General features: G+C 37.4%; 1 protein-coding gene across 2 annotated transcripts in view; it reads left to right on the top strand.

Annotated features, from left to right (window-relative positions):
• The window catches only part of DNAJC13 (DnaJ heat shock protein family (Hsp40) member C13), a 157,749-nt gene that overhangs the window by 91,049 nt on the left and 40,806 nt on the right, over window positions 1-25,894 (top strand). For both annotated transcript variants that reach the window (XR_001918368.1, XM_018051322.1), the window contains exons 27-40: window positions 142-246; window positions 2,372-2,574; window positions 3,637-3,721; window positions 6,564-6,718; window positions 7,393-7,438; window positions 9,314-9,468; window positions 10,932-11,133; window positions 14,081-14,196; window positions 15,893-15,971; window positions 17,584-17,719; window positions 19,723-19,907; window positions 20,327-20,401; window positions 21,743-21,862; window positions 24,607-24,786. Coding sequence is in view for 1 of the 2 variants with exons in the window: in XM_018051322.1 (XP_017906811.1) it covers window positions 142-246; window positions 2,372-2,574; window positions 3,637-3,721; window positions 6,564-6,718; window positions 7,393-7,438; window positions 9,314-9,468; window positions 10,932-11,133; window positions 14,081-14,196; window positions 15,893-15,971; window positions 17,584-17,719; window positions 19,723-19,907; window positions 20,327-20,401; window positions 21,743-21,862; window positions 24,607-24,786 (1,842 nt within the window). In the remaining variant the exon portion in view is untranslated. The remainder of the gene's footprint in view (window positions 1-141; window positions 247-2,371; window positions 2,575-3,636; window positions 3,722-6,563; window positions 6,719-7,392; window positions 7,439-9,313; window positions 9,469-10,931; window positions 11,134-14,080; window positions 14,197-15,892; window positions 15,972-17,583; window positions 17,720-19,722; window positions 19,908-20,326; window positions 20,402-21,742; window positions 21,863-24,606; window positions 24,787-25,894) is intronic.

Raw genomic sequence — 25,894 nt, 5'->3', positions numbered from 1 at the left:
GGAATGGGGTGCCATCGCCTTCTCCCTAGATGGATTTCTAAAGATATATAAACTCAAGAAATTGGTACCGTTCAACTTTTTATGTTATCTGTTCCCTTAGACTTCTGCCTTGAAAAATAACTAAATCCTTTTAAAACTTAGAGCAATGTGATTGAAGCTGCTCCAGATATGAAGAGAGAGAGTGAAAAGGAATGGTACTTCGGCAATGCAGACAAAGAAAGGAGTGGGCCGTATGGATTTCATGAGGTATGTGTTTCAGAGAAACTATTCATGGAAGTCTTAGCCTTTTTAATGTCCTCCTGTGTAGCACATATAGAGATGTGTAGTATTTTAAATCTGTGATTTAATTTACTATCATCACTTCTACGGACTTCACTTCTATTTGAAAGACTCACATATGTAGACACACACACACACAACCATGTCTTCAGTTCTTAGTGTTAAAAGCTGTTGGGACCTCCATAGTGGTTCAGTGATTAGGGTTCCGTGCTTCCACTGTAGGGGGCCCAGGTTTAATCCCTGGTGTGGGAACTTAAGTTCCCCCATGCTATGGCATGATCAGTCAATCAATCAATAAAAATATTTCAAGAGGAATGCATCCTCAGAATGCAATTAAACACTTTAAAAGCTGTTGTCATGGCATCCCTAATAATTATTAGGGAAATTAAAACAAAACTCAATGAGATACCACCTCACATCAGTCAGAATGACCATCATTAAAAACTCTACAAATAACAGATGCTGGAGAGGGTGTGGGAAAAGGGAACCCCTCCTAAACTGTTGATGGGACTGTAAACTGGTCTAGCCGCTGTAGAAAACAGTATGGAAGTTCCTCAGAAAAACTGAAAATAGAGTTGCCACATGATCTAGCAGTCTCACTGCTGGGCATATATCCAAACAAAACTGTGATTCAAAAGGTGTGTGCACCTATATGTTCACAGCATCACTATTCACAGTAACCAAGGCGTGAAAATAACCTAAATGTCTGTTGACAGATGGGTGGATAAAGAATAACACATGCAACGCATGGTACATAAATACAATGGAATACTACTTAACCACAAAAAAGAATGAAATAATGCCATTTGTAGGAGCATGGGTGCAACTAGAGATGATCATACGAAGTGAGATACGTCAGAAAGAGATACTGTATATCACTTATATATGGAATCTAAAACATGACACGAGTGAACTTATACATGAAACCTAAATAGACTCAGAGACTTGTGGTTGCCAAGGAGGGGAAAAAGTGGGGGAGGGATGGATTGGGAGTTTGGAGTTAGCAGATGCAAGCTAGTGTGTATATATAATAGAATGAATAAACAGCAAGGTCCTACTGTATAGCACAGGGAACTATGTTCAAGATCCTGTGATGAACCATAATGGAAAAGTATATGTGTATAACAGAATGTACTTCGCTGTAAAGCAGAAATTAACATTATAAATCAAGTATACCTCAATAAAAAATTATTAAGAAAATAAAAATTATCAAGTTTTGAGGTAGTGCTCAGATTTTTAATGACTTTTATATAGCAATAGCTATCTTAATAATTATGTTAAAGGGCAATGCTTCTTTATGGTATGAACAGGTTAAGTTTTAATATACAGTCTTAAAGTAATTGAAAATTGCATATCCAGTCCAAGAGCAATTTCCATCTGAACATCTGGTGATGTTTGGTCCTTCCTCTCTTTTTTTGTTTGTTTGTTTCTTGCTGCTACACCGGGTCTTTGTTTCTAGGCCAGGCTTTCTCTCGTTGTGCCAAGTGGAGGCCACTCTCTAGTTGTGGTGCATGGGCTTCTCAGTGCAGCGGCTTCTCTTACGGAGCATGGGCTCTCGAGTGCGTGGGCTTCAGTGATTGCAGCACGTGGGCCCGATAGTTGTCACACACAGGGTTTTAGTGCCTATGGCACGTGGACTTAGTTACCCTGTGGCATGTGTAACTTTCCTGGACTAGGGATCGAACCCATGTTCGTTCCCTGCATTGGCAGGAGGATTCTTTACCCCTGGGCCACCTGCCATGCAGGGAAGTCCTGCCCTCTCATTCTTGACTTCCAGGCTAAGTTGGCATTTAGTCAAAGATAGTTTTGTAGAAGACCAGGCCTTCTGCTTATATGTAATTTGGTTGTTTATACTCTGCCTATGGTTTTTATTATTTCGTATGTTTCTAATGCTCTGCAGTTTAACCAAGTAAGTGGTTATTTTCTAATATTAAATTTGAGTGCCTGAAGCCCTCCCAACAAAATCTGTTGTTTTCTAATAGTGAATTTGCATATATATTTCATAGCTTTGTATTTTTTGTGAAATAGAAAACATTAGCAAACTTCATTTTGTTTGGTCTGCTTGTAGTAATGATGCCTTTGATTCATTTAGATGCAAGAATTGTGGACCAAAGGAATGTTAAATGCAAAAACCAGATGCTGGGCTCAAGGCATGGATGGATGGCGACCACTTCAGGCAATACCCCAGCTTAAGTGGTGTCTGTTAGCCAGTGGACAGGCTGTACTAAATGAAACTGACCTTGCCACCCTTATACTGAACATGTTGATCACAATGTGTGGATATTTTCCAAGCAGGTAAAATGTAACTGAATATTTCCATGGTTAACAGGGACTCTAAAACATGTTGTTTTCCTCATTTTTATGGATGTTTTCTAAGGCATTGGATTTTTCTAGTGAGTTAGAGCAAAAGTTTTCCATTTGTGGCTTTTTGAGGGAATGCAGTTTTGAATTTTGGAGCTTCTAGAAACAAGATATAATGAAATAATTTGCAAATTTTATTAATAGGGTAGCTAAAAAGCAACTTCCTCTGGAAAACTTCAAGTAATCTTACAAAATTGAGGTTTACTAGCTCTTCTCTATCAACAGTACAGGTTGTCATATTCATGTGATTGGGGTAGGAACCTTTTGAAATAAACACTGTAGTTCATGGTAGGTAGTGCCTAGTGCCTGCTCCTGATCTGTCAGGTTAATCTCTCCTGTTTTAAGAACCTGAGTCTAGGCCCGTATCTTGCCCCACTTGACTAGTGAAGGTATCCAGTGATAGTCATAATTGTAACCCTTACATAGCACTTTTCAATCTTTATACAACTTGAATATATATCATCTTGTTACTATAATAAAGATGTTTTGTCATGGAATTTACTGATTAGTTGTTGATCTTATAGCATTTGAGGCTTTCATAATTCCAGTTCTCTAAAATATGAATTCAGGTCAGGCTTAAAAACATACAGTTAGTATTCATAAGTGATGTATCATAAAAATTAAGGCCTGACCTGGAAAATACTGAGTAAAGTTTAAATTTATGTGAAAAGGTTTGATATGCCCTTTGGGGGTAATAGCCACTGACAGTGTTTTGGATAACATCAGATTTAATCAGTTAAATAGTAAATAAGAACCTCTGGCTGTTTTAGGGTACTGCTTTTCAAGGAAATCTTATGGAAGGAAATGAAATCCTATAAGCAGTCAAATAGATTTAAACCAAAATACCTAATCATGTTCCCAGCTGTATGAGAGCTTAGTCTTCATTAACAAAAAAATAAGGTAATAATGCTTCATGCCTAGTAGAATGTCACATGCTCTGAACATACAAATTTTAATAAATGTATTAAATATTGACCATAGAAAATATTTTTCTAGGGATCAAGATAATGCCATCATTCGGCCTTTACCCAGAGTGAAAAGATTATTGTCAGACAATGCTTGCCTTCCCCATATTATTCAGGTACGTTACTTTTATGTAATAAACTAGGGATAATATTTTAAGAATCGTTTTCCCTTATTTAACTGTATTGTGAGCACCGGTCTTTGTTTTATTGTAGTCTGTTCCATTTTCAAAAAACATGAATTATTGTGGAAGGCTGCACATCCAAGAGCCTAGAATTGAGAAGCCTCCAGGCTCCAGAATTATTCTCAAGATGTTTTATTTATTATCTGTTCTTAAAAATCACAACAGCATAATAACTGAAAGGTGACATGCTCAAGTTCATGGTGCATGATGGTGTTTTAGGGGTACTGTTTCAAGGAAGCATACAGCAGGCCACAGATGGAGACATGCTGGGTTGTATCTTAAGATATGGATGCAGCGGTCTTGTCAGCGTTTTGAGTCTTCTTAGTTATATGTTTCCATGGATCTCAGCTGATCCAGAGTATTGAGTTGAAATTATGTAGGATGTACTAAAGTATCTTTTATTTATTCCTTATTGTTATTCTACTCTGGGAAGTAAGCTGCCTAAATTCTAGATGAGCCCTAAGTAAGTCCGGCCCTTGAGATTTCAGGTCATTGTTTTCCCTATCTGTTGATTATTCTATTGTCAGATCTAATTTTTTATATTCACCACACATTTTGTGACTTTAAAATATGTCAGTAACTTGTGCAGTTTGTATCTTTCAGTTGTACTTTGGTGTGAGAAGGGAGAGGAGAGTATCATTTTATGTCCACAGATAAATAATAGGTGCCTGTGAAAGTCACTGGTAATGAAAAAAAAATTGTGAATATGACAGTGACAGGGCCCTATCAACTTTTTAAAAAATCTTCCCAATTTCTGTTATTTAAGCATGCCAGCTTTTCAGTGTTCGTGCACTCTTCTGAAGAGCACTGCAGTTATTTCATGCAGCCACTACCACCCTAGCCTAGATGTCTCTGTAGCTGCACATGTGACGTGGTACAAGGGGAAGGGCTTGTTTTCCATCCTGGCCTCTCTCCTCATGTAGATAAAGGACCATGCCTAAAACATCTGCCTCTGCCAAACATTTTCCAATACTTAGAAACTGAGAGGAAAGAAGTAGATGTAAATAAGGTTGAATTTCGGGCCAGGAAGGATTGACTGGAAAACAAATTTTAAGAGATGTGGTCAGTGTACCATGAAGTTTTGAGGGGAAGATGTATTTTAATTAACCAAAAATTACTGGTAATATCTGCGCAAGTATCAATAGAATGATAGAAGAAATTTATTGATAAACCTAGCTGCTTTTAAGCAGTTTGTGCCGCCATTATTTTTTTATACTGTTAGCAAAAAAAGTTTCTTAGAAGCTGTTTTTGTTTTCACTTAATTTTCTATATTCTGGGAGGCCTTATTCTTGCAAAGCATAGTTAGGCAGCTGTAGTGTTTTTCAGGAACATTATCTATCTACATTGCTCGGTACAGGTTTCTGTACATTATTTGACCATAAGAGCAATAACCAGTTTTACCATCTAATACAACTTCAGGATTTTTGGAATGGTCTAGCATATAGCAAATGAATATCCTAAGGTTTTTAGTATAGTCACTATTTCAGATATTGTAGGTTGTTGCCTGTTAATTTCCATATTTTTGTTAGAGTGATGTCTAATCTTAACACCATTAACTCTAGGAAAAATCCTATGTTATTGTGTCTCAGTTTTTCTTTTGTAAAATACGTCATAGTACTGTTTTACTATGTATAATCAAAATACCTTGCTGAATAGATAAGACACCAAAAACAGAAAAATTTAAATTACTTGAAGACATATGGCTATGCAGTCTCATATACTGAGTCTAGAACTTTGGCCTCTAGTCTGAGCTAATACTTATTTTCATTATTGTAATTTTTTTACTGGTAGCGTTTGACTCCAAACTGGGGATTCCTCAGAAGTAAGTGTTCATAGCAAATTGAAATGTTACTTTTGTTAAGATAAAACTTACTAAATTTATCAGGTTTAGTCATAGCAGTACTTGACACTTTTTTTTTAATTAGTCCAGAGGCATTCCAGAGATTCCAAATAGTTCCTTCAGTATTGCTGGATCAGGTTTCTAGAGATGGCACCTCTTGGTACTGTCTGGTAGTAGCAGCCCTGCTGGTATTTGGTTACCCTCTTGCCTTGTACCTGCACTTGCACTATTTTTTTTAGTGCTGTTCCACTGAAAGCTGTGCTCTGCTCAGTTCTTTGAGTTCCCAAATAGTCTTCACAGGATGCTTCATTTCAAATCAACTGACCTGAAACTAACCCAAAGTGTAGCTACTCTTCTTTTTCCTTGTATCATTAACAGAGAAGTCCATTCAGGAAGAGTCCTGCACAAAAAACAATTTTCCCTCTAATCAAACAAAACAGCTTCAGGCATGGTTGGGCTTTTAATGAATAAGATTTGATTACTTCTGTATTAATATTTTACTATCTCTGCATTAAATCTATAAAATATTTTTCAAATCTGCTTAGAAGCTGGTAGACAAACATACTGAGTCAGTCTGATTTTTATTTTACTACTTACTGCTTGGCTTCCCTCATAGCTCAGTTGATAAATCATCTGCCTGCCATGCAGGAGACCCGGGTTCGAGTCCTGTGTTGGGAAGATCCCCTGGAGAAGGAAATGGCAACCCACTCCAGTATTCTTGCCTGGAGAATCCCATGGACGGAGGAGCCTGGCAGGCTACAGTCCACAGATCGTAAGAGTCAGACACGACTTAGCGACTAGACCACCACCACCACCACCACTTTCTACTTAGGAGAAACTGTAACTTGAGCGCATGAAATGCATAAACCTAAGATGAATGATGATGTTGCAAGTTTTAATAGCCCAGTAACAAAAACATTTTATTTCTTTTTTTAGCTACTGTTGACCTTTGACCCTATCCTTGTTGAGAAGGTTGCTATTTTGTTATACCATATTATGCAAGATAACCCACAGTTACCTCGACTTTATCTAAGTGGAGTATTTTTCTTCATCATGATGTATACAGGTTCCAATGTGCTTCCTGTTGCTCGGTAAAATTTATTTGAAATTATTTTAATTGTACATGGACAGATTTATTAAATTTATATTTTGTGAGCATACCATTGCCTTTATTACATTTTTCATTTTAAGAGGTGTTTATATGTTTGAAAATTTGAAAATTAGCAGGTTGGGCAAAAGTTATTCAGAATCACACCATTTTACCACATCTAACATAAAAATTGTATCATCATCTAGTATTTTAATCAAATAGATTTAATATATTTATATTGTTTTACATTTTGCTTTTTTCTTAAAATTGAGTAATTTTTTATATTATTTAATTATAATATGACCATCATGAAAATTTTTTCTAATTTGTATAAATTCTTGCCTTAAATAAAAATTCAGCAGTTTGAGAATATGGATTTACAAGTTTAAGAGCCTTTTATGGCTTTTATTTATAAAAAAGGTCTGGTCTTAGCAAGGTCCTACTGTATAGCACAGGGAACTATATTCAATATCCTGTGATAAACTGTAATAGAAAATAATATAAAAAGAATATATGTGTATAACTGAGTCATTTCACCATACAGTAGAGACTGGCACAGCATAGTAAATCAACGATACTTCAAAAAAAAAAAAAAAACCACCCAGTCTTAGAAAATTAAGGTTATTAAATCTAAATCAGTTCCTGTATCTGATAAGTAGTTTTTTTTTCCCCTAGATTTTTGAAGTACACACATACCAAACAGGCCTTCAAGTCAGAAGAGGTAAGCCAGATTAATCCTCTGAATATGGGACTTAATACTGGGGAACCTGTCCTGGCACTAACGTTTCCTAAGTTGTATATGTTTATTGGATTATAAGCACTTGAAGGCAGATATTCTTTTGTTCATATTTTGCTTTCCTTGTGGTACCTTGCAGAAAGAAAGTCTAACCTAATGTTTTAAAATAAATGTTGCCTATTAGACTTAATATTTAAATTATAGATATGATTATAACCTGACATTTGCTATCTATGAGTATAATTTGTTCCCTTTGTGTAAAATTTAATTAGTAGTGGTAATAAATAATTCATTATATGCCTGAGTCAGCTCAGATTTAGTAAGACTTTCACATTCTTTTTGTTCAGATCCCAGTGTGGGAGACGTGCTAGGTTTTTATTTTGAGGCTACTTACTTCTTCAGGTGCTCTCAAGTATTCTTGCCATTTTACTTGGGGAGGAATAATAGGAATATAAAAAATGAGACTTTATCCAGGTAGCTTTGACAAATGTAACTTTGTACCTACATTTTGAAGAAATGTTTACTGTAAATAAATAACTGAATCTTATTTGAAATTTTGTTATACTTTTCATGAAACATTGATTTTCAGATTTTATTGAGAGGGGTATAAATCGAAACTGGACCTCTGTTTAAGAGACTAACCAAGGAGTGTTACATTACTTTGACAACAGACACAAGACCAAAACTGCCTATTTTATAGAGAAGCCAGTAAAATCCTAGAAAGTAATCTATCTATAATCTAATAATATTAAAGTGTTGCCCATGGAAGTATGGTTTCTATAGCTCTATACAAATAGAAAATGAGAATAACAAGTTTCTTAAAAAGTTGCCTCTAATGCTACCACATTAATGCAACATAAAGCACTTTTGTCATTCTTTTTTTCCCCTTTTTTCTGTGCAGTTATGTATATGTAATCTTTTTTCAGGTTTTATATTATAAAATCATTTCACCTAACTTTTGAATAATTACAGCAAAACAGTACTTGTTTATAGCAGAACTCTAGATGTAGAACCCAATAAGGTTCTGTTCTAAAGGACAGAACAGCAATTCCTCACCTAAAAGTTTAACAATGAATTTATGGCTTTTATTAGTAAAAAGCCTGAAATATTCATCATCTGATTTGTGCACTAAGTAGTAAAACCATATGTGGGCTTTTTTCACTTCTTTGTCAGATCCTAGAGGAACGAAACGTCCTCCGTTTGCCTAGAAGGAAATAAGAAAAGTATTTATAGTCCGTAGGGTTTTTTTTTTCTCCCCTCCTAGTTAGGTAAAGAAATGAGTTTAAAAATTTACCATGATAAAAGTATGAACATTACGCTGACTCCATTTGGCCAACCAGAGAATATGAAGTTCTTAATACCATTAATTATAATTACTTTTAATAGAAATTCTCCGTCTAAGTTTTAGCCACACTTCATGAGGATAGACTCTTTAAGATCTTGATTTTTCTAGACTTATTTTTGAAAACAGAAGCAAGTGTAGGTTGGGAACTACTGCCAACAGTGTAATAGAATAATTGATGTAAATCTTTGCAGGGTCACTACCATTACACATGGTCAGAGGTCAGATGCCCTAAATAATGTTGGCAGTACCTGACCCCTGAGGAGAATTAAGGCTGCTGCAGGGCTAGAGGGGGTAGTTCCATCTTGGAGCTCATGCCAAGGCAGTTCATACCAGAAACCTTGCACTTCTCTTTTTGCCATTTTTTTCATCAAATTTCCAAAGCATAAAAGCAGTATGTTCCAATTAGCTTCTTAAAATATTCTCTAATCCCAATTCATTTATTAGAAAACTGGAAGATAACTAAAGTTTTAAAGTGTTTCTAACTATGTTTTGTTTTGTTTTGTTTTGTTTTAAAGACAAAAGGACAGGATATTTTTCAGAGAAGTATACTTGGGCACATTCTACCAGAAGCAATGGTTTGTTACTTAGAAAATTACGAGCCTGAAAAGTTTTCCGAGATCTTTCTAGGAGAATTTGATACTCCAGAAGCAATCTGGAGCAGTGAAATGAGGTAAATAGCTAGTCGATTGTATATTATACACAGACTCTCAACCTTTTGCCTTCTGATTTGACTTCTGTGAAAAGATTTACTTTTACTAGTTGCTTAATCTCAAGCTACAGTAGTCGTTGGTGCCAAATCAAGTGACTTGTTCACAAAGTCCTCAGCTTTTTTCTTGTTCTGACTTGATGTAACAAAATTACTGTTACCTTAGTGGAGTTTTACATAAGGGTGTGGAGCCTATTACCACTGGACTTTCAGACAGTGAATTAGTATATATGTATGGGACATATGGGGCTTAAATTTAGATACTTCTGAGTATTTTGAAATAGAACTCTGTCCCATTTAAAAACTACGCCCACAAAAAGTAGATTGGACTAGAGATACTGGAGTCATTTTTATTAGGGCTTCCTAGCCAGCACACATTGACTGTAATCTGGAGGTTGCCAGAGGAATGCCATAGGAAAGTCCATTTTCCACCAAGAAAAAGGAGAGGCCCAGAAGCCGATATCAGTATCTATACAGGGTGTGTCTGGTAAAGACTTGGCAGTTCATGATTCCAGTGTCAAGTTTGCCTCTCTGGACAACCCCTAAGTCTTCCTAGCTGGATGGCAGTTGATTTTCTGAGTCAGTTACCCACTTTTTTTTGGCTGGCCCACACTCACAGTGCTACCTGCTGGTCATCATTTGGCTTCTCTGATAGTTTGACCTATAGGCTTGACATGTACTAGCCACCAATTTGACTATATTCTGTATGACTGTCATATTTTTCATTGGGAACAAATGTATAGGAATATGAATAAGTTTATTATAATTATTCTGTCTAATATTTTTCTTCTGAGACTGGTTGGTATGAGTCCCTCATCTGAAGGATGAAGCTTTGTGTATCCTGAGCAGATCCGGTTTCTGCTTAGCTGAGGGCCAGATCCTAGGTGTGCTAAGTTAACTAAAATAAAGCCCACAGAGTGAGCTTCTTTGGGGAGAGAGCTAACTTGATTCCATGGCTGTGCCCTCACGCATGCAGATTCCATACCTTTTGACCGTCTAATGACTGAATTTTCAGTAAGAAGGGTTGGTATTCTCAGTCTTTTTCTCTTTGGTTTTCTCTATAGATAGTATTACAAACAAATTTATATCCATAAAGTGTTTGTACACAATAAATTTAGAATACGCTGAGTAACATTCTTAAAGCTCTCATTTAGGTCAATAACTGAGTTACTCTGAAGAAGATCCATGTAATTATCTTGCATGATTTCCTGTCGTAAACTTTTCTTTAACATAAAAGATAAAATAGGGACTTCCTGTTGTCCCCGTGGTTAAGGCTCCATGCTCCGAATGCAGAGGGCCCAGGTTCAATCCCTGGTCAGGGAGCTAGGTCTCACAGGTCTCTATTAAGATCGGGTACAACCAAATAGGTCAATGTTTTTTTAAATAAATAATGTCATCATAATGCTTGGAGACTTTTCTAATTGTAGGCGCCTCATGATAGAGAAGATTGCTGCCCATCTTGCTGATTTTACGCCTCGTCTTCAGAGTAACACAAGAGCACTTTATCAATATTGCCCCATCCCAGTTATCAACTACCCACAACTAGAAAATGAACTATTTTGTAGTATTTATTATCTCAAACAACTTTGTGATACACTCCGGTTTCCAGATTGGCCAATTAAAGACCCGGTAAGTCAGCAGATTAATTTGTGCCTTCTTAAATCATAAAAATAACCTCTAATTGCTTCTGGGTAATTTCTTCTTTCTAAGAAGGATAATATATTTCTTAGATAGTTCTTTTTACTTAAGCACTCTGTAATTTGACTGTATTTGGGTAAATCCTAAACTGAAAGTTTTTTCAGGGAGCATAAAAGGACTTTACAATCTTGATCTTTTCTGACAAAAACAAACTCAATTTCATACATGTAACAAAATTTGTTGACGTTCCATCGCTAAGTTGTGTCTGACTCTTTTCAGCTCCATGGGTTGCAGTGTGCCAGGCTTTCCTGCCCTTCACCCTCTCCTGGAGTTTGGTGAAACTCATATCCATTAAGTTGGTAATGCTATCCAACCGTCTCATCCTCTGTTGCCCCCTCTTCTTCATGCCCTGAGTTTTTCCCAGCATCAGGTTCTTTTCCATTGCATCAGCTGTTTGCCATCAGGTTGTATTGGAGCTTCAGCTTCAGCATCAGTCCTTCCAATGAATATTTAAGGTTGATTTCCTTTAGGATTGACTGGCTTGATCTCCTTGCTTTCCAAAGGGCTCTCAAGAATCTTCTCCAACACCACAATTCAGAAGCATCAGTTCTTTGGTGCTCAGCATTCTTTATGGTCCTGTTTTCACATCGTATATAACTGTTAGGAAAATCGTATTTTTTACTGTCCAGACCTTTGTCAGCTAAGTGATGTCTCTGCTTTTAAATATGCTGTCTAGATGTGTCATAGCTTTCCTTCCAGGGAGCAAGCATCTTTTAATCTCATGCCTGCAATCACTGTTCACAGTGATTTTGGAGCCCAAGAAAATAAAACCTGTCACTGCTTTCACTTTTTCCCCTTCTATTTGCCATGAAGTGATGGGTGTAGATGCCATGATCTTTGTTTTTTGAGTTTCAAGCTAGCTTTTTCACTCTCCCCTTTCACCCTCATCAGGAGGCTCTTTAGTTCCTCTTCACTTCTGCCTTTAGAGTGGTATTATCTGCATATTTGAGGTTGTTGGTACTTCTCCCAGCAGTCTTGATTCCAGCTTGTGCTTCATCCAGCCTGGCATTTTGCATGATGTACACTGCATAGAAGTCAAGTAAGCAGGATGACAGTATACAGCCTTGACATACTCCTGTGCCAATTTTAAACCAGTCTGTTGTTCCATGTCCAGTTCTAACTGTTGCTTCTCTACCGTGAACAGTTTTCTCAGGAGGCAAGGTGGTCTGGTAGTCCCATCTCTTACGAATTTTCCACAGTTTGTTGTGATCCACATAGTTAGAGGCTTCAGTGTAGTCAATGAAGCAGAAGTATGTGTTTTTCTGGAACTCCCTTGGTTTCTCCATGATCCAACAAATTCCTCTGCCTTTCCTAAGCCCAGCTTGTATATTTGGGAAGTCTCAGTTCACATACTGCCTGAAGCCTAACTTGAAGAATTTTGAGCATAACCTTATTAGCAGGTGAAATGAGTGCAGTTGTATGGTAGTTTGAACATTCTTTGGCATTGCCCTTCTTTGGGATTGGAATGAAAACTGACCTTTTTTCAGTCCTGTGGCCACGCTTAGTTTTCCATGTTTGCTGACATATTGAATGTAGCACTTTAACAGCATCATCTTTTAGGATTTAAAATAGCTCAGCTGGAATTCCATCACTTCCACTAGCTTTGTCCATAGTAGTGTATCCTAAGGCCAACCTAACTTCTTGCTCCAGAATGCCTGGCTCTAGGTGAGTGACCACACCATCATACTTATCTTGGTCATTAAGACCTTTTTTTGCATAGTTCTGTGTATTCTTGTCACCTCTCCTTAATCTCTTAATCTTCTTAATCTATTAAGAGATTATATAATATACTAAGGTTATGTAATTATATAATATAATTACATGTTATAATAGCTTGGTGGGAGCTTGTCTTTATAAGAGAATGATTAAGCTCACAGATGCTGAAGTTAGGCAGTTTGGGTTGAGTTTGTTTGGTGATTAATAGCTCATCAGTCTAGGGTATGATTATCTGTTTGGTTGTGTAAGGTTCCGGTTTCTAATCCTGGACAAGTTCTCTGTGGGTCACCTATTTATGGGCTTCCCTGGTGGCTCAGACGGTAAAGCATCTGTCTACAATGTGATAGACCCTGGTTTGATCCCTGGGTCGGGAAGATCCACTGGAGAAGGAAATGGCAATCCACTCCAGTACTGTTGCTTGGAAAATCCCATGGATAGAGGAGCCTGGTAGGCTACTGTCCATGGGGTCACTCAGTCTTGGGCATGACTGAGTGACTTTACTTACTTACTTACTAGGTGACTCAGAGGTAAAGAATTCACCCACAGTACAGGAGACATGGGTTTGATCCCTGGGTTGGGAAAATCCTTTAAAGAAGGAAATGGCAATCCGCTCCAGTATTCGTGCCTGGGCTACAGTCCATGGGGATGTAGAAAGTTAGACATGACTTAGCAATATAAACAACAGCAACATATTATTGAGTGTATTGCTTGGCTTATCTAAACCTCAGGTATGATAATAGTGCTGTTACTACTAATAGCAGCTATTCCTGTGGTGGTTGGTAAGATTAACTGAGAGTTCACATAAAAAACATAGTATTAATTCCTGGGACACTCTTATTTTTGCCAGTTCATTACTAATTTCTACATTTTCCATACTTTCTGTTTCTTTAACAATTAAAAGGAGAGGCAAAAATTGACCGAGAATTAAGATACCACTTTAAAAAAAATAATAGCCCTGTAACAAATACTTTGCTACCTAACATTTAACAATACTAGAAGGAAATTCTGGTTATTTGTATTTAGAAAGCTGTTCGTTGTTTAGCCTAAAATGTCAATTTAAGTAAATATAACACAACAATTTCATAACTTACAAATTATATTCTGAAATAGTTTTACTTTGCTGCTGCTGCTGCTAAACATAACTTTTGATTCTGTCTTTAAGGTCAAGCTTCTAAAAGATACCCTTGATGCCTGGAAGAAGGAAGTAGAAAAGAAGCCACCTACAATGTCAATAGATGATGCTTATGAACTGCTTAATCTCCCTCAAGGACAGGGACCGTAAGTCATTTTTAGTATCATCTTTCCCATCTCCTTGCAATTTGTCTTATACCTAAGGAAGATATTTGATAGCAGTGTGTCTAGGATAGTAAATGACGTATAGGAAAGAATGCAGATTTATTAATCAGTGAAGTTTTATAGTAGAATACGTATGATAGAAAAAAAAAAATTTTAAGTATAGGCTGAAAGTTAAAACTTTACCGACAAAGGTCCTGGTAGTTGAAGCTATGGTTTTTCCAGTTCAGTTCAGTTCAGTCTCTCAGTCGTATCCGACTCTTTGCGACCCCATGAATCGCAGCACACCAGGCCTCCCTGTCCATCACCAACTCCCGGAGTTCACTCAAACTCACGTCCATCGAGTGAGTGATGCCATCCAGCCATCTTATCCTCTGTCGTCCCCTTCTCCTCCCACCTCCAGTCCCTCCCAGCATCAGAGTCTTTTCCAATGAGTCAACTCTTCCCATGAGTTGGCCAAAGTACTGGAGTTTCAGCTTCAGCATCATTCCTTCCAAAGAAATCCCAGGGCTGATCTTCAGAATGGACTGGTTGGATCTCCTTGCAGTCCAAGGGACTCTCAAGCGTCTTCTCCAACACCACATGTATAGATCTGAGAGTTAGACCATAAAGAAAGCTGAGTGTCGAAAAATTGATGCTTTCGAACTGTGATGTTGGAGAAGACTCTTGAGAGTTCCTTGGATAGCAAGGAGATTCAACCAGTCTATCCTAAAGGAAATCAGTCCTGAATATTCTTTTGAAGGACTGATGCTGAAGCTCCAATACTTTGGCCAGCTGATAACGAAGAACTGATTGATTAGAAAAGACCCTGATGTTGGGAAAGATTAAGGCAGGAGGAAAAGGGGACGACAGAAGACGAGATGGTTGGGTGGCATCATGGACTCAATGGACATGAGTTGGAGCAAGCTCTGGGAGCTGGTGATGGACAGGGAAACCTGGTGTGCTGCAGTCCATGGGAATGCAAAGAGTTGGACACGGCTGAGTGACTGAACTGAACTGAAAGTTAAAATAACTTAGAATTATAGTTTGAAGTGACATTTTTAAAAGTTGGTTTAAAAGTAATTCTAAGTTATTTGAACCCCAAATATGGTTTTGTAATTTGAAGTGAATATGGTAACCTTGTATAGGCAACTTTTTTTTTAAGGGTAAAGATCATACATAAGAATAATCTTTATCAATGATCCTACATATAGGGCAGCAAAGGCTACACAGATGTAAAGAACAGACTTTTGGACTTAGCAGGAGAAGAGGGTGGGATAATTTGAAACAATAGCATTGAAACATATACATTACCATATGTAAAATAGATAACCGGTGAGAGTTTGATGCATGAAGCAGGGCACCCAAAGCTGGTGCTCTGTGTAGACCTAGGGGGATAGGGTGAGGAGGAATTGTGAGGGAGGTTCAGGATGGAGGGAACACATGTATGCCAATAGCTGATTCATACTGATTTATGACAGAAACCATCACAATATTATAAAGGAATTATCCTTTAATTAAAATAGATAAAACATTTTTTAAAAAAGAATAACCTTACTTAAGTCTTACTGATTTAATTAGGTGCCTAATATATGATCATACACAATAAAAGTAAGGTTCTTAAAATAATCATTTTAGATGATTGTGTAAATATTTTTCTTGTACATTACTCAATTCATGAAACAGTTTTCCTATTTTGCAGGCATGATGAGAGCAAAATTAGAAAAGCTTACTTCAGACTTGCACAGAAATATCATCCTGATAAGAATCCAGAAGGGAGGGTATGTACTGCCTTTCGAGTTAGGGCCTTGGGGTTGACTTGCTTTTGTTCTACTACTGTTTCAGGTAGAGAAAAGATATACTTATGCACCAGTGTCTGCCTCATAATATATGTCTAGTATATGTTAAATTAACTTCTGATCGACGTGCTCATTTTTTGCATAGATGGTCATCTCTCATTTTATCAAAAGGACTGCTCTTTGACTAGTGTGAGTGTGCTCAGTCATGTCTGACTCTTTGTGATCCCATGGACTATAGCCCACCAGGCTCCTCTGTCCATGAAATTTTCCAGGCAAGAATAAGTAATACTTTAGCAGGGTGCCATTTCCTTCTCCAGTGGGTCTTCCTGACTTAGGGATCAAACCCACATTTCTTGGTGTCTCCTGCATTGGCAGGCCAGTTCTTTATCAGCTGAGCCACTGGGGAAGCACGACTAGTAACTTAAGGTTTTTATTCTCTTTTCTTACCCATGTTTGTTTGAAAATTAATGAGCTGTCACATGAGTAATTGAAGGCAGCCAAGAGATGGGTGAACTTAATTCATTTGTCGGTGATCCATTGCCACTCAGATTGCTTTGGGTAATTTCTTTCTTTCTAATGACATCCAACTTCTTATGACTGTTAATGAAAAAACAGAAAGTTTGGTTCAGAGTTAAAGTCATCTGCTGCCAGCATTCCCTGATCTTGTGTTTTGCAGCTTCCTACTATAATGCCAGTGGGCACTCATAAAATCACATAAGGACCCCTAAAACTAGTGCTCATAGTCTGTTGCTAAAAACTTCAGGTAGTTTCCCCTGATTCAAGGCTAGTGTTTTTTATTAGAGATAGGCTATATTCCTGAGTAGGAAGTTAGCATTGAAAAAAACATCACTTTTATGTACTTAAGGTAGTTTTAATCAAAAAACCTGGGACATTTTTTGAGAAATGTAAAGCAGTTCTGATTAATCTAGGAAAGAAAACAGTCAATATAGGAAGAAGTCTTGAAATCAGTATTATATTTCTAGACTTGAACTACCAGATACTAAGTACTCTGTAAAACTACAATAGTAATACAGTATTCTACTGGCACAAAGATCAACATACAGATCAAGGAACATTATAGAATAGTAATTAAGAGCATGGATATAGGAGTCTTAGCTCTGTCAGCAGTGGGCTTTGTGACCTTAGGCAAGTTATGTAACATCTTAAAAATGAGGTTATTAAGGGTACGCACCTTATATAGTGTTTTGAGAATTATGTGAAATAATGTATGTAAAGCATTTAGCAAAGTGCCTGCAATAGTGCTAAAAAAATAGTACCTCTTATAACTATTTTTATAATAATTCAGAAACTGTATCTGGTGTATATGAATTTAATATAACATTTATGGTATAAGCCAGTGAAGAAAAAATTTTCAGTAAATGGTATTGAGATCATTGAATGCCTTTCTTGGGGAAAAAAAAGTTGTTTCATTTGAAAACTATGCCATCTAAATTACAGTTCTAATGAATTCCTTAATATAAAAAACAGAACAAAATAGTAACTAAAGTTATTAGTAAAATATAAACTAGCTGTGTTCTAAGTTGTGATTTTAGATGTTCTGAATTAAAGGTTGATTGTCTTTGGTTACATACAGGATATGTTTGAAAAGGTAAATAAAGCCTATGAATTTTTATGTACCAAATCAGCAAAAATTATGGATGGACCAGATCCAGAGAATATAATTTTAATTCTGAAAACTCAGAGCATTCTCTTCAACCGTCATAAAGAAGGTAAGGCATGTGTTATGATTTTTCCTCCAGCTAATTCTACCATGTTCCTTGTTTCTGCTGCTTATTTCTTTTGGGGGGGTTAATATTTTTTTATTATTATATTTTTAATTTATTTTTATTTGGAGAATAATTGCTTTACGATGTTGTGTTGGTTTCTGCTGTACAACACTGTGAATCAGCCGTTAAGTATACATATGTCCCCTCCCTCTTGAACCTTCCTCCTACGTATTTCTAATTATTTATGCAGAAGACTCTTGGAATTCCATTTTAAATACAGTAAAAGAGTAGTTTTCTGTAGTTAGACCCAAAATGTTTGTTTTATACCTTACAATTCTTGCCTATGCTTTTCAGTAGTTTACATTCTCAATAAGATTTCATTGTTCCTTCCACATTACCTGTTCTGTGGAGGTACTTGGTTAGTTTTGTCTTTAGCCATTTAATAATAAACATATTAAATGAGATCTAAAATGGACCTGGAATTTAAGGATCACGTCTTTTGTAAGACTCCACCTATCTATAAACGTCTAAAGGCTGAAAACATCTAGGGTGTTCTGTTTTTTAAAAAGCAACAGAGCTTCCTTCGTGGTCCAGTGGTTAAGAATCCACCTTCCAGTGCAAGGGACACTGGTCCAATCCTTGGCCTGGGAATGTTTCACATGCCTTGGAGCAACTGAGCCTGGGTGCCACAGCTGCTGAGCCCATGCTCTAGAGCCTGCAAGGTGCAACTACTGAAGTCCTTGAACCTAGAGCTATGCTTCCGAACAGGAGAAGCCACACACTGAGAAGCTGCACACTGCTTTATGCAACTGGAGAAAGCCCGTGTACAACAATGAAGACCCACCAACAGCCAAAAAATTAAATAAATAAATAAATCTTAAAAAAGGGCAAGAGAGACTTTTCAAATGGTCATATATATCCCCTCACACTTCATTTTTCTATGGTAGCTCTCAAAATCCTCTGATCTTGTGGAACACTATGAAAATTTTATAAATGAAATAAGTGTGATTTTTTGGTACAGGTTATTGGGAATTTCCGATGTTGTTTTTAGGGTGATTTGTGGTAGTCTAACAGTTAGACTTTGTTGGGGAGGTTGGATTTAGTTTCAGTATAACAGGTGTGTCCATTGGCTTGGAGCTAAACTTGGCTTACCCATAAAATGGGAAACCTATTTGCTCTGTAGGATGATGGGAGAAAAGAGAATAATGAGAAATCTGAGATAAACAGGAGTGTTGGGTAATTTAAGATAAGTAGGATTCTAGTTTATTGGAGGGGACATCATGGGGATTGAGCAGCTTGGACATTAGAGCAGTGATTAATTGATTGAGTTTTGCATATAATTTCAACAGAAAGCATTTGTAAAACATTTAGTTACATGACATTTATCACTAATGAGAATAAATTTAAAGAAATCTTTTCAAACCATTGGTTTGTTTTTTGGCTGATAACTCTATTTTAGCCACCATAGTGCAGCTGTAGCTCATTTTATGTGTTATCAAGGTGAGAATTTTTTTTCACGCTGTCTTCTACTTTTCACAAAGGGAGTTTATGCTCAGTAAGTTCTACGGTAGTGGGTCCTCATCTGATAGAACTTAACATTAATTCATTCACTCTTTTCCTTATATATGTATGTGTTAGGACTACCAGGACAAGTTCCAAGGGGCTTTTTTTATTTAAGCTGTCTTAAAAACGGGTTAAAGTAGATTATTGGTCATTCTCAAAAGGTAAAAGTTATAAAGATCACATGGACCATACAGAAAGTAGATACTCTGCGAAGGATCAAAACCACTATACACAAAGTTTATACCAGGAAATACTCTTTTTCTAGTAGAAGCATTTTAGAGAGGTCAACCAAACAAGTTTGCTAGTAGAAAAGATCCAAGGGATTTGTTCTCAGTTTAGTTTCTTTATATAAACTAGAATTAGGAAACATTTAAGATGTTGACTGTTTTAATTTTTTTTTGACAATGTAATTAATAATTAACTTAAAACCATAATTATTTCAGATTTACAGCCTTATAAATATGCAGGATACCCCATGCTAATTAGGACTATAACAATGGAAACTTCAGATGACCTCCTTTTCTCAAAAGAATCACCATTGTTGCCTGCTGCTGCAGAGCTGGCTTTCCATACGGTTAACTGCTCAGCCCTCAATGCTGAAGAGCTTAGACGGGAGAATGGAATTGAGGTAATATGGAATGATCTTTGTCCTTGTCTTAAAGCTAGTTTAGGCAAACTGTCTCTTAGCAATAAAGAATTCACCAAGTATGAATACAGTTGATACAGTTTCTTTAATTTATTGCAACAGATTACCATGTTCTTTATATTCTAATACCAAAATTAAAATAAATGGAGCCTTATTGCATAACATGAATTGGAGAATATTAGATTCATAGTTGGTGAACTTAATATTACTTGTAAAATAGTGTAGCAGGATGCTTTCAAAAAACTGCAGGGTTCTTTGTTTACTTGTTTATTGATCAAATGTTAATTGAGCCAACACTTATTTGCCAAGTTTCTAATACTAGAAGGTTAATTAATGTTTAGTTCCTAGCAGAGGAGGCTTTTCAAACTTTGAGAGTTAACTGCAGACTTCTTTCTCTGCAGGTGTTACAAGAGGCATTTAGTCGCTGTGTGGCTGTCTTGAATCGTTCTAGTAAACCAAGTGACATGTCAGTACAGGTAAGGCTGAAACACACTATTCCAAGAAAGTTACGCTAGACTGGTAGTTCAGATGTTAGGTGTGTTTTAGAATCACTTTGAGGGCTCATTAAAACCTGGGTTGCTGAGGTCTGCCTCCCAGGTCCTCTGCCCAAAGTTTCTGATTCAGAAAGGCTAGAGTAGGGGCCTGAGAATATGCTTTTCTAACAAAATTCCCAGATGATACTGATGCTGTTATTCTGTGTATCACACTTTAATAAGCACTGTGGTAAATCATATATAATCTGTTGGCTTAATTTTTTTTCCTTATAATAGAGAGTGATATAATGAATCCCATATCCCCTTTACCCAGTTTCAAACATCTGTAATTTTTCCATTTTTGTTTCACTTATCTTCCATCCCCTTCCTTAATTCCTTCTTTACTTCCCACTCCCGTACCTAGTGTTTTTCATTTTCTTCTTTTCTGTTGAATTATTTGGTAGAAGATCCATCAGGAACATTAAGATCACTGTAAAATGCATCTTTTTGACCTTTTGTGTATGCCAGCAAAATTTAGAATAGAAAACAATTCGGTACAGGCTTTTGAGTTTCATCTGTATTTTTATTAATAAGTATAGTACATTATTACAATTCAGGGCAAAAATACTTCAATCCAGAAGTTGGCAAACTTTTTTTTATAAGGGGCTAGAGGGTGATTATTTGAGACATTCAGGTTACATGTAGTCTGTTGCATATTTTTAAAATTATTTATTTATTTTTGGTTGGACTGGGTCTTTGTTGCAGAGCACGGGCTTTCTCCTTGCGGAGAGTGGGGGCTTCTCTTTATCATGGTGTATAGGTTTCTAATTGCAGTGACTTCTCTTGTCACTGAGCACCGGTGCTAGGGTGAATGGGCTTTAGTAGTTGCTGCTGGAGGATTCTAGAACACAGGTTTAGTAGTTGTGGCACATGGATTTTATTGCCCCACGGCATGTGGACTCTTTCTGGACCAGGGATCAAACCTGTGTTTCCTGCATTGGCAGATAGATTCTTGTCCACTACCACCAGGGAAATCCTATTGCATGTTTCTTATTTGTGACTTTTACAACTCTTTGCAAATGTAAAAGCTAAGGCTTCCTGGCCCTACAAAGACAGATCATGGTTGACTTGGCCTGTGGCCGTATAGTAGCCATGGTTTGCCAACCTTGTATCTATAGGGTATCTTAACCAGAAATACTGATAATTCAGTAGAAATGTTCTGTTTAATTTTGGAGCGTCATATATTTCATTAAACATTATTACAAATCTCTGCTGATTTGATTTCCACTGTCTTGAACAGGAATGCACAGGTGACCTTTTTCTGCCCTGTTGTGTTACCTGCAGGTGTGTGGACACATAAGCAGGTGCTATAGTGTGGCTGCTCAGTTTGAAGAATGCCGAGAGAAGATTACAGAAATGCCCGGCATCATCAGGGATCTCTGTCGGGTGCTCTATTTCGGCAAGGTAGATGTTACCGTTTACTGTTTTTCTGGATTCAGTCAGCAATTAGTTTTCTCGTCAAGTAGCCAGTCCTCAATTTATAAATAAGTTGTTTTCCTAAAATTATTTTCAAGTAAATGACATGGATCTCTAAAAATGTTTTTCACTGAATCCTTGCTGTAAATGATGACTTTGTTCCTGGGCTGGCCCACAAAGAATAAGACAAGAGTGACATATCTAGATGGAAGTTGGTTTCCTCTAAACGTTTGAACAGAGGCAGGGAAGCAAGAGAGAAGACTAAGCTATCAGTCTAGTGAAAGTAAAGTGAAGGAAAGTGAAAGTGAAGTCGTGTCCAACTCTTTGGGACCCCATGGACTATAGCCTGCCAGGCTCCTCCGTCCATGGGATTCTCCAGGCAAGAATACTGGAGTGGGTTGCCATTTCCTTCTCCAGGGGATCTTCCCAACCCAGGGATCGAACCCGAGTCTCTCACATTGTAGGCAAACGCTTTTAACCTCTGAGTCAAGAGTCAAGTCATAGCATGAAAAGGCCATAGGGATCTGAGAGCTTGCTGTTCTTCCCAGTCCAGCACTGCTGAGGGAAGTTGACTATGGGTGATGTGATAAGTGACGGGAAAGGAAAGAGATTCTCTGGTAACTGAGCAGAGTGACAGTTATGTTGGAATAGAATAGGATTAGGTTGCTGATCCTGGGCTAAGGTACCTGGAAATAAGGAATCTGATGAAAACACGTCCCCAACTATATTTACTTGACATACTTAGATGTGTCTAATAAGAAAGAAATGCTGGTATAAAGAAGTAAATCTGTACACTTACACTAAAGGCTTCATTGATACACTTAAGATTACTGGCACACGTATTGCTACTAATGCCTCATCACTGTTTTTAAAAATACAAGAGGTGAAACAAAACAGTATTCTCAAGTCTTTAACACTAATTGGCTTCAAAGATAGTAATTCTGGTACAAATCAAATCCACATTGAGGTATCACCTCACTTTGGTCAGAATGTCTATCACCAAAAAGTCTACAAATAATAAATGCTGGAGAGGATGTGGAGAAAGAGATCCCTTGTATACTGTTGTTGGGAATATAAGTTGGTGTAGTACAGCCACTATGGAAAACAGCATGGAGGTTCCCTGCTGCTGCTGCTGCTAAGTCGCTTCAGTTGTGTCCGACTCTGTGCGACCCCATAGATGGCAGCCTACCAGGCCATCCCTGGGGATTCTCCAGGCAAGAACACGGGAGTGGGTTGCCCTTTCCTTCTCCAGTGCAGGAAAGTGAAAAGTGAAAGTGAAGTCGCTCAGTCATGTCCAACTCTTCCCGACCCCATGGACTGCAGCCCACCAGGCTCCTCTGTCCATGGGATTTTCCAGGCAAGAGTACTGGAGTGGGGTGCCATCGCCTTCTCCGGAGGTTCCCTAATAAAACTAAAAATAGAGAAAGAATACTGAAGTGGGTAACCATTCCCTTCTCCATGGGATCTTTTCGACCCAGGGATTGAACCTGGGTCTCCTGCATTACAGGCAGATTCTTTACTGCCTGAACCACCAGGGAAGCCCCAGGGCTACCATATATATGATCCAGCAGTTCCACTCCTAGGTACCTATCTGGAAAACTACACATTTGAAAATATATGTGCACCCTGTGTTCATAGCACTATTCATAATAGCCAAGGCATGAAAACAACCCAAGTGTTCATCAACAAATGGTTGGCTTAAGTTGATGTGTATACACACACATACTTTATATATACACACAAATACACACAGTGGAATGTTATTGAGCATAAACAAAGAATGAAATATTGCCATTTGCAGCAGTGTGAATGACCTAGAGAATATTATGCTTAGTATAACAAGTCAGACAAAGACAGGTACTATATGATATCACTTATATGTGGAATCTAAAAAATAATACAAATGAACATATATACAAAATAGAAACAGCCTCACAGACATAGAAAACAAACTTACGGTTACCAAAAAGAAAAGGAAGAGGGAGGCGAGGAGGGACAAATGAGGAAAATGGGATTAACAAATACAAACTGCTATGTATAAAATGGGCTTCCCTGATAGCTCAGTTGGTAAAGATTCTGCCTACAGTGCAGGAGACCCTGGTTTGATTCCTAGGTCAGGAAGATCCGCTGGAGAAGGGTTAGGCTACCCACTTCAGTATTCTTGGGCTTCCCTTATGGCTCAGCTGGTAAAGAACCTACCTACAATGTAAGAGACCTGGATTCTATCCCTGGAGAAGGGAGACGCTACCCACTCCAGTGTGTTGGCCTGGAGAATTCCATGAACTGTATAGTCCATGGGGTTGCAAAGAGTCAGACATGACTGAGTGACTTTCACTTTCATTCATAAAATAGATAGGAAGGATTTGTTATCCAATTGTATAACACAAAGACTTATACCCAATATCTTGTATTAACTATAATAGAATATAATCTCAAAAAAAAAAAAAGAATCTCTGTGTTGTATACCTGAAACTAATACAATATTGTAAACAACCATGCTTCAGTTTTCAAATTAATTTTTTAAAATAGTAATTCTGTGTCTTGTCACATGGTTACTCTAATTTTAGGCTTTAAATGATATAGGACTCAGATATAAACCAGAATAGAAAATATAAGAGGAGGTAAACACACATACAGTAAGATAGTTAAGTAGCTTCTCATACATTCACAGTCTGTTTCTCTTGGGAGCTTTTTTTTTAAAAATCCATTAATTCCATTATTTTTATTCTCAGAGTATTCCAAGAGTGGCTGCCCTTGGGGTAGAATGTGTTAGCTCTTTTGCTGTGGATTTCTGGCTACAGACACACCTATTACAAGCTGGAATTTTGTGGCATCTGCTTGGTTATCTGTTTAATTATGACTACACCCTGGAAGAGAGTGGTATTCAGAAAAGTGAAGAAACAAACCAGCAGGTAATGTGAACATTACTTTAACACTGAATTTGAACCCAAACTGTAGATTAATGCAAAAGCAAAGCCCTAGCTATCTGGAGCCCTCAAGGCATAAACTGTTTTTCAAGATTATTAAGCTTATTGTTCTTTAAGCCCCGATCTTTTTATTTTAACCGCTTATCCCAGAAGGATTCAAGACCATGGAATTTGCAATAGCATATACTGGGCATAACTTAATCTTTTCTTGATTACTCAGAATCACCTTTGTGATTGCAGTCCTGTTGAAGTTTGTTTACCTAAACACTTGAGAACTTACCTGATTGTTTTTTTATAGATTTTTTTTTTAACTTACAGATACTTTTTCTGTCACTCCTTTCTTATTCATTATTCATATTGTGAGTATGTGCCTCTAGTGATCAAATCTACTTAATCATCTCTTGTTTCCCATCCTATCCCCCAGGGTGCTTGTTCCAGTTATCAACAAGTTACTATATTGGATATAAATGACCACATAGATCCTGATTATCTTTCATATAAATAGAAGAATAAGCTGTAATGCATGAACTTTTCTTTTAATCATCTTTTTATGTCAAATACTTTATTTTTTAATTGAAGGATAATTACTTTAAACAATTTTGTTATTTTCTGTCAAACATCAGCATGAATCAGCCATAGGTATACATATGTCCCCTCCCTCTTGAACCTCTCTCCCATCTCCCCCACCCTACCCCCTAGGTTGGTATAGAGCTCTTGTTTGAGTTGCCTGAGACATACAGCAAATTCCCATTAGCTACCTATTTTAAAAATATGGTAATGTAAGTTTCCATGTTACTCTCTCCATACATCTCACCCTCTCCTGCCCTCTTTGAGTCCCTAAGTCTGTTCTTTATGTCTGTTTCTTCACTTCAGTTCAGTTCAGTAGCTCAGTCACGTCCGACTCTTTGCGACCCCATGAATTGCAGCACACCAGGCCTCCCTGTCCATCACCAACTCATCATGTCCATCAAGTCAGTGATGCCATCTAGCCATCTCATCCTCTGTTGTCCCCTTCTCCTCTTGCCCAAAGTCCCTCCCAGCATCAGAGTCTTTTCCAATAGTCAACTCTTTGCATGAGGTGGCCAAAGTACTG

The sequence above is a fragment of the Capra hircus genome, chromosome 1, assembly GCF_001704415.2.
Source record: "Capra hircus breed San Clemente chromosome 1, ASM170441v1, whole genome shotgun sequence".
NCBI classification, from domain to species: Eukaryota; Metazoa; Chordata; class Mammalia; order Artiodactyla; family Bovidae; genus Capra; species Capra hircus.
The sequence above is the reverse complement of the archived record's forward strand: the minus strand, read 5'-3'. Positions and strand labels throughout refer to the sequence as shown.